General features: G+C 39.3%; 1 protein-coding gene across 2 annotated transcripts in view; it reads left to right on the top strand.

Moving 5' to 3' along the window:
* Positions 1–14,010, top strand: part of VCL (vinculin) — a 118,967-nt gene that overhangs the window by 32,402 nt on the left and 72,555 nt on the right. For both annotated transcript variants that reach the window (XM_049855999.1, XM_049855998.1), the window contains exon 2: positions 13,430–13,500. In XM_049855999.1, the coding sequence (XP_049711956.1) occupies positions 13,430–13,500 (71 nt within the window). The remainder of the gene's footprint in view (positions 1–13,429; positions 13,501–14,010) is intronic.

Here is a 14,010-nt window from a genome sequence, read left to right as displayed (position 1 = left end):
GTTGGTATTTAAAAACAGAATTTTCAGTTCTGGCTGCTTGTGAGAAATATGTTTGTAGCTTGAGCAAGGAAATAGAGTAATTTTGCTTATGGCTCTAATTTAATGGGTCAGAGTGTCTGTTACAGCCTGGAGCCAAATTCAATTACTAGCCTGTAAAAGTGATTCTGAATAATCTCCAGTTAGCAAGCAGGATGGCTCCCAAGATTAGCGAAGACATTTAAAGACTTTCACCACTGATAACTATGTTGGGTTATGACCACACCTGTAATTAACGGAGCCCTGGTCAGCAGTTTGAATCCACCAGTCAGCCACTCCTTGGAAATCCTTGAAGGGTCGTGAGTCGGAATTGACATGACAGCAACGGATTTTTTTTGTAATTAAACAAAGAAAAGACTGCTTTGTTGGTCAGTCCAGTTCCTGGTTCAATTTCAAAAGCGAATAAAAGTTAAGTAGTTGAAGCAGCTGAAGCCCTAGTGTACCTAACTGATCTTGGCTGAGGAAACCTCCCAGCTTCTGGGAAGAAGACCAGGACAACTGGACATCAACGGTCAGGCTACATCCTGACGGCTTCTATTTGCCCGTTGTGAGCTTGAAGTTTCTCTTGTGTCCTCCTTCCATCTGATAGTTCTGCAGAATAGAGAATCATGCAATACACAGCAAAAAAACCATTAGACATCATTGAATTCCACTCCCTAATTTTAGACAGGCTTTGTAGTGGTTTAGAATTAGAGCGTGGGTGTGCTGAAGTCAGTACCACTGTCTGCGTGATCCCAGGCAAGTCAGCTAACTTCTTATTTGTCTGTTCCTCATCTATAAAATAGTAGTAACAACCCTCATAGGGTTGTTATAAGGATTTAATGAGATAATAAAGAGCTCCTGACTTATAGCATATACCCTTATCTTTTTTTTTTAATGAGAAAACTGAAATCATAAATGCATGGCCAAGAGAAAGAGAAAGGGACTGTTTATTTAGCAGATGTTACCTGCCAAACCTGCTCTAGGTGATTTATACATGTATTACGTCATTTAGCCCTGAGGGAGGTTTTACTTTCCCCATTTTACAGATAAGAAGACTGGAGTTCAAAGAGATTCAGTTACATGTTCAAAGGCACAGAGCTAGTAATGGCCAAGCCAGGTGATATTCGGACTTCCTCATTCCAAAGCTCCAATTCTTTTTCCACTACTGCCTGTTGCCTTCTAGAATGGGGAGTAGGACCAAATTTTCCTAACAGAAAAAAATGTGTGGTGTTCCAAAAGTTGATTTGTAAATTGGTTGCTTGGAGTTATTTTGCATAGGCACAGTATTATACATGGTGGTTACATATGTGCCCAGGCTTATCTGCAAAAGCTACAGTGTCATTGAAATAATGTACATTTCTTGGAACTGTTGAAAAAAAAATGCTTTTGCAATTCTAGCTATTAAAGTAGAAAAACAGTAAAAATATGGAATACATTTTAAAATCTGTGCAGTGTGAATAGCACTTTGAGAAAACCAGGTTGGTCAGAGGGCTGTGAGGAAGAAGGTGGAGACTTAGGATTCTGGTGGGGCCTCTGGGGCTCTTTAAGGGATTAGACATTTATAGGATAGTAACGTTCTACATTTGGTAGCACTCTGATGGCATCCAAGCACACTCACGTGCTTTATTTTTCATTATAATCACGTATGAGACAGGACAGGTGATGGTGTCTACCTAATTTCCCTTACCAATATGTAGTTTTCCCATGTTTTTAAATCATTTTTTGTAATGGAATGTGAGAATTTAGCTAGTCGTCTTAATAGAGTCATGGAATATTAGTTCATAGGTGTGTTGAAGAGAGACTGAAAATAAAAGAATGAAGATTTTCCTGAGCTAATCGAGCAGGAATTAAAAGGAAGAGGAGTTAACGAGTATGTGTGGGCAGATACGAAAGAGATTCCCTGTGGTTAAATGGTGGGATTAAATAGTAATCTGTTTTAATTATTTTCCTTTATCATTTTCCTTACTTCAGTCGACATTTATTTTCTAGAGCACTTATTTTGTGCCAGCCACAGTGTGTCATGCCTATGAAGGACAAAACAGACACAGATCCTACCTCTAAGGAGTTTGTTCTCTACTTGAAGCATCTACTAAAGGTTTTATTCAAATCCTCCAACGATTTGACTCCCCACTAGATTTATGAATCTGTTATTTAATTATAATGATGAGAATAATACTGAGTTCCCATTTAAGTAATCTTTTTAGCAGCTAATAAAACTTGAAAACTAAAGGAGGTAATGAAAAATAAAATAAAAAACAGTTCTTTTATTTCCCTGTAATTATTGCTTGTTTTCTTGCTTTAAAAAAAAAAAAAAATTTAAGACTAAAGGGTGGGAGTTGGGAGACCTTTATGTTATGTTATGTAGCATTTGCTTATGTATGTTTGAAACCAAAACAGAAATCATTTTAAGTAGGATTTGATATATTCTAAATGAGCATAGGAATATTTATTACTTAACAAGTGACTTGCTTGCAAGTCAGGAAGTGTACCTGAAGACTACTAGAGACTGAGTTAAGAGGCTTGGATTCAAATTCAAATTCTGCAAATTTCTTGAAGAAAAAAACCATCTCTGAGCCTCATTTCTGAAGTGAGAAATTTGGATTAGACGCCAAATTCTTTTTCGCTCTAAACTTCTCTGTGAAATGGGAAGAGCACATCTCATGTTGCTTTGAGGAAGTTTGGGGGAAAGTGAGTGGTGGGGAGAAGTTCCCTGTTTTAGCGTTAATTTGGTGGCTGTCCAGAAGACAAGTGTATGTGGTTGTGAAGCCTACAGAAGAAGCTTGAGTCGAGGGAGTGAATGAAGCGTTTGCACTCTGGAAGTCTGCCTACGTATCTTCGTAAATAGGGCTCTGGTGAGCAAGGCTGCCTTGCTAACATTTGTCTAGCCTTAATCGATACACTCAATCTCCTGGTGTGTTAGAATGAACAGCTGCTACCAATGCAGCTTAACTTGAGTTCTCAGGAAAATATGTGGCATCAGATGAGCTTCTTGACATTAACATTTGCTGTGAACATGGTTCATCGGCTTTTTAATCCATGAGATTGTGTCCTCATGCTGCACATTTAAGTTAAATTTTTGGCAACTGGTCAGAATTTAAACCTTTTAGGCACCAGTGGTTTCTCATTACTTTACAGGTTATTCACCAAGAGGAGTTGCTAGGTGGTACAGTGTGCTTGGCTGCTAACCAAAAGGTTGGGGGTTCAAGTCCACCCAGAGGCACCTCAGAAGAAAGGCCTGGCAATCTATTTCTGAAAAATCAGCCATTGGAAACCCTATGAAGCACAGTTCTACTCTGACAAACAAGGGTTGACCATGAGTCAGAATTGAGTCAACAGCAGCTGGTTTTTGGTTTATTTACCAGAAATATTGTTGTTACATTTTAGAAATTTAGTTTATAATTTTCTGATTATGAAGGCAATGCATACTCACTTTCAAAACTGGAAAGCACAGAAAAGAATTAAGAAGAAAATAAAATTCCTCTGAAATTCTGCCTCCAATGGGTGTTTTTTTCTAGTTACTTTTTCAATGTGGATATGTATTTGGGGAAGAGTGGGTTGTTTCATTATCAGTGAAATAGCTGAGGCATAAATAAAATTTCACATAAACTCATTCTGTTGAAAGCTTGCCTAATGCACTGTGCTAATCAAGGTTGAATCTTGTTAAATTGAGTGGCACAAGCTCAAATGCCTACAGAGCCCACCTAGATAGTGAGTGAATCAGGCCAGTTATAGGATACCAGGGAGTGATGGAGTCTGTGGTAAACTCAAAAATACAGGCTCCGAATGAAGAAGAAAGCTGCTACTATCTCCAGTTTATCGTCAGCATGTGGAAACAGGGCCCACATCTTGTACAAAGACCACTAGTTTGCAATCTCTGCTTTAGATCACTGTTTTTCCTAACCATGTTCTATAAACCCTAATTCTATTGTAGGTTAATAGGTTTTGTTAAAAAAAAAAAAAGAACTTTTGGTCAAATGAATTTGGAAAATGGTGGTTAAACAGAAGTAAACCAATTTCCTGACTGAAGCTTATTTACAGTGCTAATGTGCATTGTAAATCCCTGAGAAGAGGAGGTACGGCCCAGGCAACCTTCTCAAAAGAACGACCTGTTTCTTTTCACCATTTGCTTATCCTCCGTTTGGCCATCAGCCTACTGCAGACTGGTTTCTACTCCATCATTGCTAATGGTTTCCTAAATTGTGAAACTTGGTGATCCTTTATCAATTCTTAACCTCTTCCTGGCATTTGACACTATTGACTGTCTTTCTCTTTCTTGAAACTCTATATTCCTTTGATTTCCATGACACAGTTCTACTATTCCCTCTCTCCCATCTCAGGTATTTTCTTCTTAGCTCTTTTCACCTGTTTGTTCTTCCGCCACTCCTTATCTGTTGGCGTTGTTGGGTCTTGATTTCAGTCATTGGCCATGGCTTTTAGAATCACCTGATTGCTTGTTGGAAACCCTGATGGCGTAGCGGGTAAGTGCTACAGCTGCTAAATTAAAGGTTGGCAGTTCGAAGCCACCAGGCGCTCCTTGGAAACTCTATGGGGCAGTTCTACCCTGTCCTATAGGGTCGCTATGAGTCGGAATCGACTCGATGGCTACAGGTTTGGCTTGGTTTTTTTGGATTGCTTGTTAACTTTCAATTCCATTTCTCCAGCTCAGGTGAGTGAACTGAGGAGCCATCTATCCAGTTGCTTATTGGGCAGCTCCATCTGAACACCCCGTAGATATTAGTTTTCTTCTCAGATCTGACTTTCTCCTTCGCCTCCACATTGAGTGTGATATAGATGCATCTCTCACATCTGCCCTCTTATCTCCATCCTTACTGCTGCTGCTTTAGTTTATCTTTCACCAAGCTCCATGAGATCAGGGGCCATGTGTTTTCTTCATCACTGTCTGTAATACCTGGCATGTAGTATGGTCTATAAATATCAATTTACTGAATGAATGAACTAATAAATAAACTTGTCTTTCCTAGTTTTCTTTCCTCTGGTCCATTCTTTACATTGCTGCTGTATGTATCTTTTTGAAATGCAAACCCAATAATATCTTTTGCTTAGAACCATTGCTTAGAGGATTGCATTACATACTACATACTGGGGCCCCCTCCATGACGGGGCCCCTTTCTGCTTCTCCAAGTTCCTGTCCTTTGTTCACCTCCTCTCTACTCAATACCTTGTAGTCCAGCCATGTGGATCTGTGCTCCCTGAACTGGCCGTGGTTTCATATAAACTGACCCACTAACTGGAAAGGTCTCGTTTCTACCCCTAATCCCATTATGTAGATCTGAAGAACTCTAGTTCATCTTCCTAGACCTTCCTTTCCTCTGTAAACCCTCCCTTGCTTCACCGACACAGAGCTGAAACCGGGATGTAACTCTTAGAGCATGCATTACCTTGCCTTGCAACTGTTTAAGCGCACGTCTTATCTATGAAAGGCAAGGACGGAGTCTCACTTATTTTGGTATCCCCGTGACACATGGTGATGTACACAGGATCTACCATATAGGAATTGCTCAATAACTACTTAAATGAATGAATGAATGAGATCAGAGTAGGATAGAGTCCTAATTTTTCTGGGCATGTAGCTATTTAACCTGACTCTGGCTGACTGACTTGTGAATGATGCAAAGGATGCTAGTGCGGGAGTGGATGGATCAGCACAAGTCTGTCACCGCTGCAGGAAAACAATGTGAATGTGTTGCTGATGGTAGGTTGCTAATGGTGGGTCACATAGATTATTATTATTCTTGTATGGCCTAGACCTGGCACTGGGCCCAGCTGTACATTGGAATGGCTGTTCATTATAATGCATTGATCAGCCTAACACGTCATATGAGACATGGATTTGAGCCAGACTAGGTGGATGGGTGCACATTCGCTTGTCTGGTCACAATTAGTGGGCCCCAAAGCTTAGGCCACTGTAAAAGCTAGGTTTGCATTTTCATCCTGTGTTGTCCTGTTGTCTAAATACATTAAGAACCTCTGTTGGCTAGCATCTCCCACCATATTTTTAATGTAATACTCTATAGTTACCACTTGTACTATACAAATCTGTAGTACAAGTCCTCCATATTGTGTTTTGTCTTACTGTTACGCATAAGCTAGCTAAGGGAGACATCTACATTAGCATATTTTTTAGTAGCTAGTTGAACCAGTTGAGGTTTTTTTTTTTTTGCTAGAAAGAAACCAAATCTCTACATTACTAAACCAAATTGAGTAGGTTGTGATGAAAGGAGTAATAATAACAACAGCAAAAGATAAAAGACACCACAGATAGAATTTTAAACAAAAGTCACATGTTGAACAAAAGATATTTAAATTAACTAGTGAACAAAGTAAGAGCTCTTCAGAAGAAACAAGGCTTCCTGCCAAGCCCCTAAAAGTGCCCCTCGGCCGCTGAGTCATTCACTACCATGATTTCAGTTCATGTGTCTACGAATGTTTTATTTCTTATCTCATTCTCTTCCTACCACCTAGGGGACACATAGTTGGCACTTACTGCCTGTTTATTGAATTGAATGGAATCAGGCTTCATGAGCTAAATAAAGACAATTCTCGGAAGAAGAAAGTAAAAGAGAATTTTTGCAGTGAATAGAATCAACAAGTCTGAGATTCTCTCAGCATTGGAGTAAAGTTTAGAAGCAATAAAATACCTTTACTATAAAGTTAAAAAAATTAAAGTTAAATCCCTCCAAAAGGCTTGCTGTTAAAAGCTAACCTGAAAATCCTGCTCAGAACTTAGACTGTAACTAATACCTGCTTGTGATTCTTTCCTCTTGTGTTTTTCTTACCCCTTAACTTATCAGTTTTTCTTTTTTTAAAAAAAAGAGGAAATAAGATTTATATTAAGATTAAAAAATCAGGCATCTAATTTAGTTGAGTCTCATAATCATAAAACATATAGACAAAATATTCAGGAAGTGAGAGCCTTTAAATTTTGTATTTATTAATCATATTACATGTTGTCTTGTTCCCAAAAAGAATTTGAAGTGGTAAACGAGAGTTTAAGATAGAAAAGATAAGGGTCAAAGATGAGTTTCCTTTATCAGAGAGGCTAAAAGAGAGTTTGGTGAACCCTAGTAGACAAGGAAGCACCAAGAGAGATCGCATAGTGATAGAAGAAATATTTGAGTGATTAAATGACTTATTTAATTAGGTCACATAGCCATTAGTTTCCAAATTCCCATGCATGCGTTCTTAACATGTATGTAATAAAAACATATGGCTTAACTACTAAAAAAGCAGTTCAAGTCCTGGTGTTGCACAGGTTAGAGAAACATTTGTTAGGATTACCGTATTGTTGACATGAATTTTTGAAAAGCTGTAGACTATATTGGGAATTACTTGCATCCTGACACTAAGGCTAACCTCCAGAAATAATGTTTTCCCACAAGTCATGATGACTCCTGCTAGTTAACAAAGAACATTTTATGAATGAGTCCCTTTCTTAGTTGTTTGCTGTACTGTATTTTTATGGGTGCTATAGGAACTGTTTCTGTTTTGATGGTGTGGGGAGAGAGGAGAAAGATGTGTTTCCTGTCATCTCCTGATTGATGGCTTAAAAGCTTGAAGCTTTGTCTTCTGCCGTCCTAGACAGGCTTTGCTAGTTGTTCACAAATAGGAGATGCTTTCCTGGTCTTGTATATCTTTAGAAACTGGTTTTAGAAGTTCTCAACTTGATACTTCAGTGATAGAATGCTGACTTGGAAAGATCTAGAACAGAGGATGACAACCTTTGAATGAATGGGCAGATCAAGTTACATAATCCTCTCTGCCTTCATTTGGCATCCAAAGCCCTTCCCAGGCTGACTTGAACTCCCTTTCTGGCCTTGTTTCCTTTGCAGAAGCCATACCAGCCTCTTTCTTGTCCAGTCAACCATGTACTCAAACACATCTGGGCTTTTGCCTGTGCTGTTCTTGCTGCTTGGGCTGTCTGATCCCTCTCTTCTCTGCCTGGCAGCTGCTGCTATCTTTCCATGCCTAGGTCCTTTCTTCTGTGAAGAGACCACATAGCAAAGGCATAAATGAAGATTAGTCTAGCAGGTATGTGAAGAATGGACTAGAAGAGGAAAGAGTTTGGAGGTAGAAGGACCAGGTTTGGAAGACCACGAGATTCCTGTAGACCTGTACTTTCTAATATGGTAGCCACTAGCCAAATGTGGCAATTTAAATTAATTAAAATGAAATAAAAGTAAAAATTCAGTTCCTCACTTACACTATCTACATTTTAAGTGCTCGTAGCCACCTGTGACTAATGGCTACCTTGCTGGGCAGCGGAGAGATTAAAGAGAGCATTCCTACCATGTCAGAAAGTCCTATTGGACAACACCGCCAATTCCCCAAGTAAAAATGGCATTCATTCTGAACAGTCATGTTTTATATGTTATTAATAGGACCGTTCATTGTACCTAACCTAATTCCAATCTGAGTGTATTGAGAATCAGAGCATGGAGCCCTGGGGGCACAGTGGTTAAGAGATCATCTGCTAACCAAAAGTTTGGCACTTCGAATGCACCAGCTGCTGCTTGGAAACCCCATGGGACAGTTCTACTCTGTCCTACAGGGTCAAGTTGTTGGTAACGTTTTTTTTTTTTATCACTACAAGTGTGAATGCAGGCAGCTTAAATAAGGAAATCAGATTTAGTGCCTGTCACTAAAAAAACTTAAAAAACAAAAGAAGCTTTTAAATAAGTACCCCTCGATTATGTTATTATTATCCATTTCTCTTTCCCTACCTGACCCTACCCTTAGAAAAAAGGCATAAGGTAATTAAATGAAATTCATTCTTTAGTAATTACCTCTACTGGGGTCAGAATCTTTGTTATTTGCAGAACTGTTTTAATGGTTTTATCTTTTAATGATAAATCTTTGCCGTGTAAGAGCCTTCTAGCATTACTACATTTGAAGACATTTTCTTTAAACATTTCATTTATTTGACCAAGGCATTTTCTTGACCTAAACCCGTTGCCATCGAGTTGATTCCAGCTCATAATGACTCTAAAGGACAGAGTAGAACTGCCCCACAGGGTTTCCAAGGAACGACTGGTGGTTTCGAACTGCTGACCTTTTGGTTAGCAGCCATAGCTGTTAACCACTACACCACCAGGGTTTCCTTACGTGACCTAGAAGGCATTTTTTATTTCTCTCTTTCCCTCGGTCCACTCCCGTTCCCCACCCTGTCCAGTCCAGCAGCAAGTCCTTTTAGTTCTACCTCCAGTTCTGTTCTTTTCCCCATCTCCATCTAAGTCGCTACCATCCCTCCCCTTGACTACTGCAGTAGCCTCCTAACTGGTCACCCTGCTTCCCTTCTTCTTCCCTCCAGTCAGTTCTCCACATAGCGGGCAAAATGACCTTTTAAAAACTAAATCAGATCGTATCAATCTCTTGTGTAGAACCCATTTTCTATTGCACTTAGAAAGGATTCCAAACACCTGCTGTGGTTGTTAGCTGCTGTGGAGTTGGCCTGGCCCAAAGGGTTCTCTCTGATCTGGCCCTTGCCTTCCTTCCTGGCCTCATCACTATACCATGCTTCCCTCACTCACTAGGCTTCAGCCACGCTGTTTTCTTTCTGGTTCATTGAATACACCCAGTCTTTCCTGCTCTGGGGCCTTTTTTTTTTTTAAATAATTTTTATTGTGCTGTAAGTGAAAGTTTACAAATCAAGTCAGGCTGTCACATATAAGCTTATATACACCTTACTGCATACTCCCCTTTATTCTCACCTTAATGAGTCAGCCCGCTCCCTCCTTCCAGTCTCTCCTTTTGTGACCGTTTTGCCAGTTTCTAACCCTCTCTACCTTCCCATTTCCCCTCCAGACAGGAGATGCCAACACAGTCTCAAGTGTCCACCTGATACAAGTAGCTCACTCTTCATCAGCATCTCTCTCCAACCCATGGTCCAGTCCCTTCCATGTCTGATGAGTTGTCTTCAGGAATGGTTCCTGTCCTGGGTCAACAGAAGGTTTGGGGACCAAGACCACCGAGATTCCTCTAGTCTCAGTCAGACCATTAAGTCTGGTCTTTTTATGAGAATTTGGGGTCTGCATCCCACTGATCTCCTGCTCCCTCAGGGGTTCTCTGTTGTGCTCCCTGTCAGGGCAGTCATCGGTTGTGGCCGGGCACCATCTAGTTCTTCTGGTCTCAGGATGATGTAAGTCTCTAGTTCATGTGGCCTTTTCTGTCTCTTGAGCTCATAGTTACCGTGTGACCTTGTTGTTCTTCATTCTCCTTTGATCCAGGTGGGTTGAGACCAATTGATGCATGTTAACTGGCCACTTGTTAGCATTTAAGACTCTGGGGCCTTTTTATTGCCACTGCTTTTGTCTGAATTGTTCTTTCCTAGCATTTTTTAGGTCTTCCTTGGGTGGTTCCTTCTCAGCTTCAAGGCCTCAGGTTACCTCTTCAAAGACACCTTCTTTAACAAACGTAGACTCCTACTCCTGCGCCACTGTTTAGGGTATCATTCTTATTATCTGGAATTATCTTTTTTTTTAAATTGTGCTTTAGGTGAAAGTTTACAAAACAAATCAGTTTCTCATTAAGCAGTTAATACACGAATTGTTTTGTGACATTGGTTGCCCACCCCAGGATGTTTAATACTCTTCCCTTCTCTGCCTCGGGTTCCCTATTTCCATTTGTCCTGTTTTCCTGTCCCTTCCTGCCTTCTTGTCTTTGCATTTGGGCTGGTGTGCCCATTAGGCTCCTATGCATGAATTTAACTATGAAGCATGTTCCTCATATATGTTATTATTGGCACGATGGACTTGTCTAATCTTTAGCTGAAGGGTGAACATCAGAGGTGATACCAGTTCTGAGTTAAAAAGGTGTCCGGGACCCATACTCTTGGGGTTTCTCCAGTCTCTGTCAGACCAGCAAGCCTGGTCTTGTGTGTATGTGAATTGGAATTTTGTTCTACATTTTTCTCCCACTCTGTCTGGCACCCTATTGTGATCCCTGTCAGAGCAGCCAGTGGTAGTAACAGGGCACCATCTAGTTGTTCTGGGCTCAGTCTGGTGGAGGTTATGGTAGTTGTGGTCCTTTAGTCCTTTGGACTAATCTTTCCCCTGTGTCTTTGGTCTTTTTCATTCTCCTCTGCTCCAGCCAGGATGGGACCAGTAGATATATCTTAGATGACCACTTGCAGGCTTTTAAGACCCCAGTTGCTACTCACCACAGTTGAATGTGGAACATTTTCTTTATAGGCTATGTTATGCCAATTGAGCTAGATATTCCCCAAGACCATGGCCTCCAGCCCTCAGCCAAGTATGTCAGTCTCTCAGGGTGTTTGGATATATTTGTGAAGCTTCTATGACTTTCACCTGGTCAAGTTGTGCTGACTTGCCCAGCATTGTGTACTATCTTACCCTTCACCAAAGTTACCACTTAACCTATTGTCTAGTTAGTGTTTTTCCCCTCCTCAGCCCTCCCCTCTCTCATAACTACCCAAGATTATTTCTTTCTGTGTGGAAACATTTTCATGTGTTTTTATAATAGTGGTCTCATACAGTATTTGTTCTTTTGTGATTGACTCATTTCACTCAGCATAATACTCTCCAGATTCATCCGTGTTGTGTGGACTAATCTTATTTGTTATTCGTTTACTTGTGCTAGAATATAAATTCTGTAAGAGTACAAAACTTATTTTTATTCACAGCTCTATCCCCAGTTCCTAGAACTGTGGCTGGCACACATAGTTGTGCTCAGTAAATGTTTATTAACACTGAATTAATGCTTTTTAAAGGAGATGTGAGAAGAACTCTCTCCCTTCCTCTTTTCTGTCTCTCTATACATATGTATAATAAAAGGATTTTCCAAGTGCCTAAATGTGACTTTCCTTCTAGGCCCTTTATACTTAATACGAACCAGCAACTTTGTGGCTGAACGTCATCTTTTCCTTCATGAAGTACTGACCCACAGCTTTTTGAATGGTTGGTTTTCAGCTGGAAAAATAGTGAACAATACATCTGGAAATATTCTGTCATGTTTTGATCTGAGAAACTCTGGAGAACCAGCTGCTGATTTGAAAGGCTTCTATTATGATACAGACGGCCTATTGTCTACAAAAGCACTACTACACAGTGGTATCTGTGTGCTGCTTTTTCTGAGCTATTAGCTTGAGAGGAAATCTTGTATTCATTAACTTATGTATGACTTGTATTCCCTGAGAGTAGTTTATTGTGTTATTTTCTTTAACTGATTTACTGTGCATTTAGGGATTTTCTTTCTTTTTTCTTTTTTTAAACTAAGTCAAGTTAAATGGTTAACTAACAGGTTTACGATACTTCACATTCTGAGTTTAAGTTTTTTAAAATAGATTTCTGCATTAAAATGCTTTATTTTTGTGATTTTACACTTCTCGGTAGCTTTATATTGATAAAATGGGTGAATTTCACCCTTCACTATATTAAAGCTTACTTCTTGTGTATACGATACTTGATATAACAAAAGGAAAACTGACATCCAAACCCTGCACAGAAATAATTTTGAAGAAGGTATGAGCCCCATACACACATGTGCACATACACACAATCCAGTTAGTGTAAGTTTTAATATTTTAAAATATTTTCTTACTTTCCGCCACTGTTTTTGGATGATATATAAAGTTTTCAGAACCTTGATGGCATAGTGGTTAAGTGCTACAGCTGCTAACCAAAGGGCCGGCAGTTTGAATCCTCCAGGTGCTCCTTGGAAACGCTATGGGGCAGCTCTACTCTGTCCTGTAGGGTCACCATGAGTCGGAATCGACTGGACGGCACTGGGTTTGGTTTTATGGATACAGTGACAGACAATTACTAAAATTATTAGGTAGATAATAATTGCACCTAAATAACCCAGAGTGAAGGATTCCCTGGGTGGCACGAGTAGTTAAGTGCTTGGCTACTACCCGAAAGGTTGGAGGTTCAAATCCACTCAGAGGAGCCTTGGAAGACAGGCCTGGCAATCTACTTCTGAAAGGTCACAGCCTTGGAAACCCTATGGAGCAGTTCTACTCTGTCCTGTAGGATTGCTATGAATTGGAATTGTCTTGACAGCAACAGGTTTTTTTGTTTTTTTAGAAATGTAGCAGAGTTTGTTAGGTAAACACATGTACATCTGCAAATCTATTCTAAATGATGAATTTCTCTTTTTTTCTCACTGTGCTCAATGATGTCTTCAAATTAACTTCTCTGGAGAAGGTGTACTATATGTAACATTATGTTTGTACGCTGTATTATTATCCAATTATATCGTGGAAGCATATGGGAACAATCTTAATAATTTTCAAAAAAATCCAGAAATTTCCTTTGAATTAAGAAACTTCAATGGTAGATTTATGTGTAAAGTATATGTTTCAAATATATTTAAATAGGTTTTTTGTTTTTAGTTTGAGAATTTAGATTTGAACTATGACTCTTTCCCCCCATAGGTTGGAAAAGAGACTGTTCAAACCACCGAGGATCAGATTTTGAAGAGAGACATGCCACCAGCATTTATTAAGTGAGTAATTAAAAACGCTCTGGTGTCCTACTGTTGATTTCAGTCATTGGTACTAGGCATTTTTGACATCATAATTTATTAAAAAAACATGTCTTCTAAGTTTTGTTTTTTGGAATAGAAAGGATTTGGAAACATATTATGTATGTATAAATCTGAATTTTATACTAAACCCCTTTGGAGAGGAAAGAATAACAGATATAAATAAAAAAAAATGTCATAACATATTTCATAGCATTTTAAATTGAAGTTACATTTATATATTGCCTAATGCTCCTACAAATAACTTCTAGACAATTTGATATATCCTACATAGAAGAAGCAGAGATACTAACTTTTGATGAGATAAAGCATCTCACATTCTTGATTTTGTCATCTTTGACTGATAGCTTTGTTCTATGTTGCATTCAAGTACTATGTAAAGGTAAAGGCTGATGATGCATAAGACAAACTCCTACAAGTCAATAAGAATGCGACAAAACTATTCAATTAAAAAAAAAAAAGGCAAAGGAT

This window comes from Elephas maximus, chromosome 16 (genome assembly GCF_024166365.1).
Source record: "Elephas maximus indicus isolate mEleMax1 chromosome 16, mEleMax1 primary haplotype, whole genome shotgun sequence".
Taxonomy (NCBI): domain Eukaryota; kingdom Metazoa; phylum Chordata; class Mammalia; order Proboscidea; family Elephantidae; genus Elephas; species Elephas maximus.
This window is presented reverse-complemented; position numbering and strand designations above follow the sequence as displayed.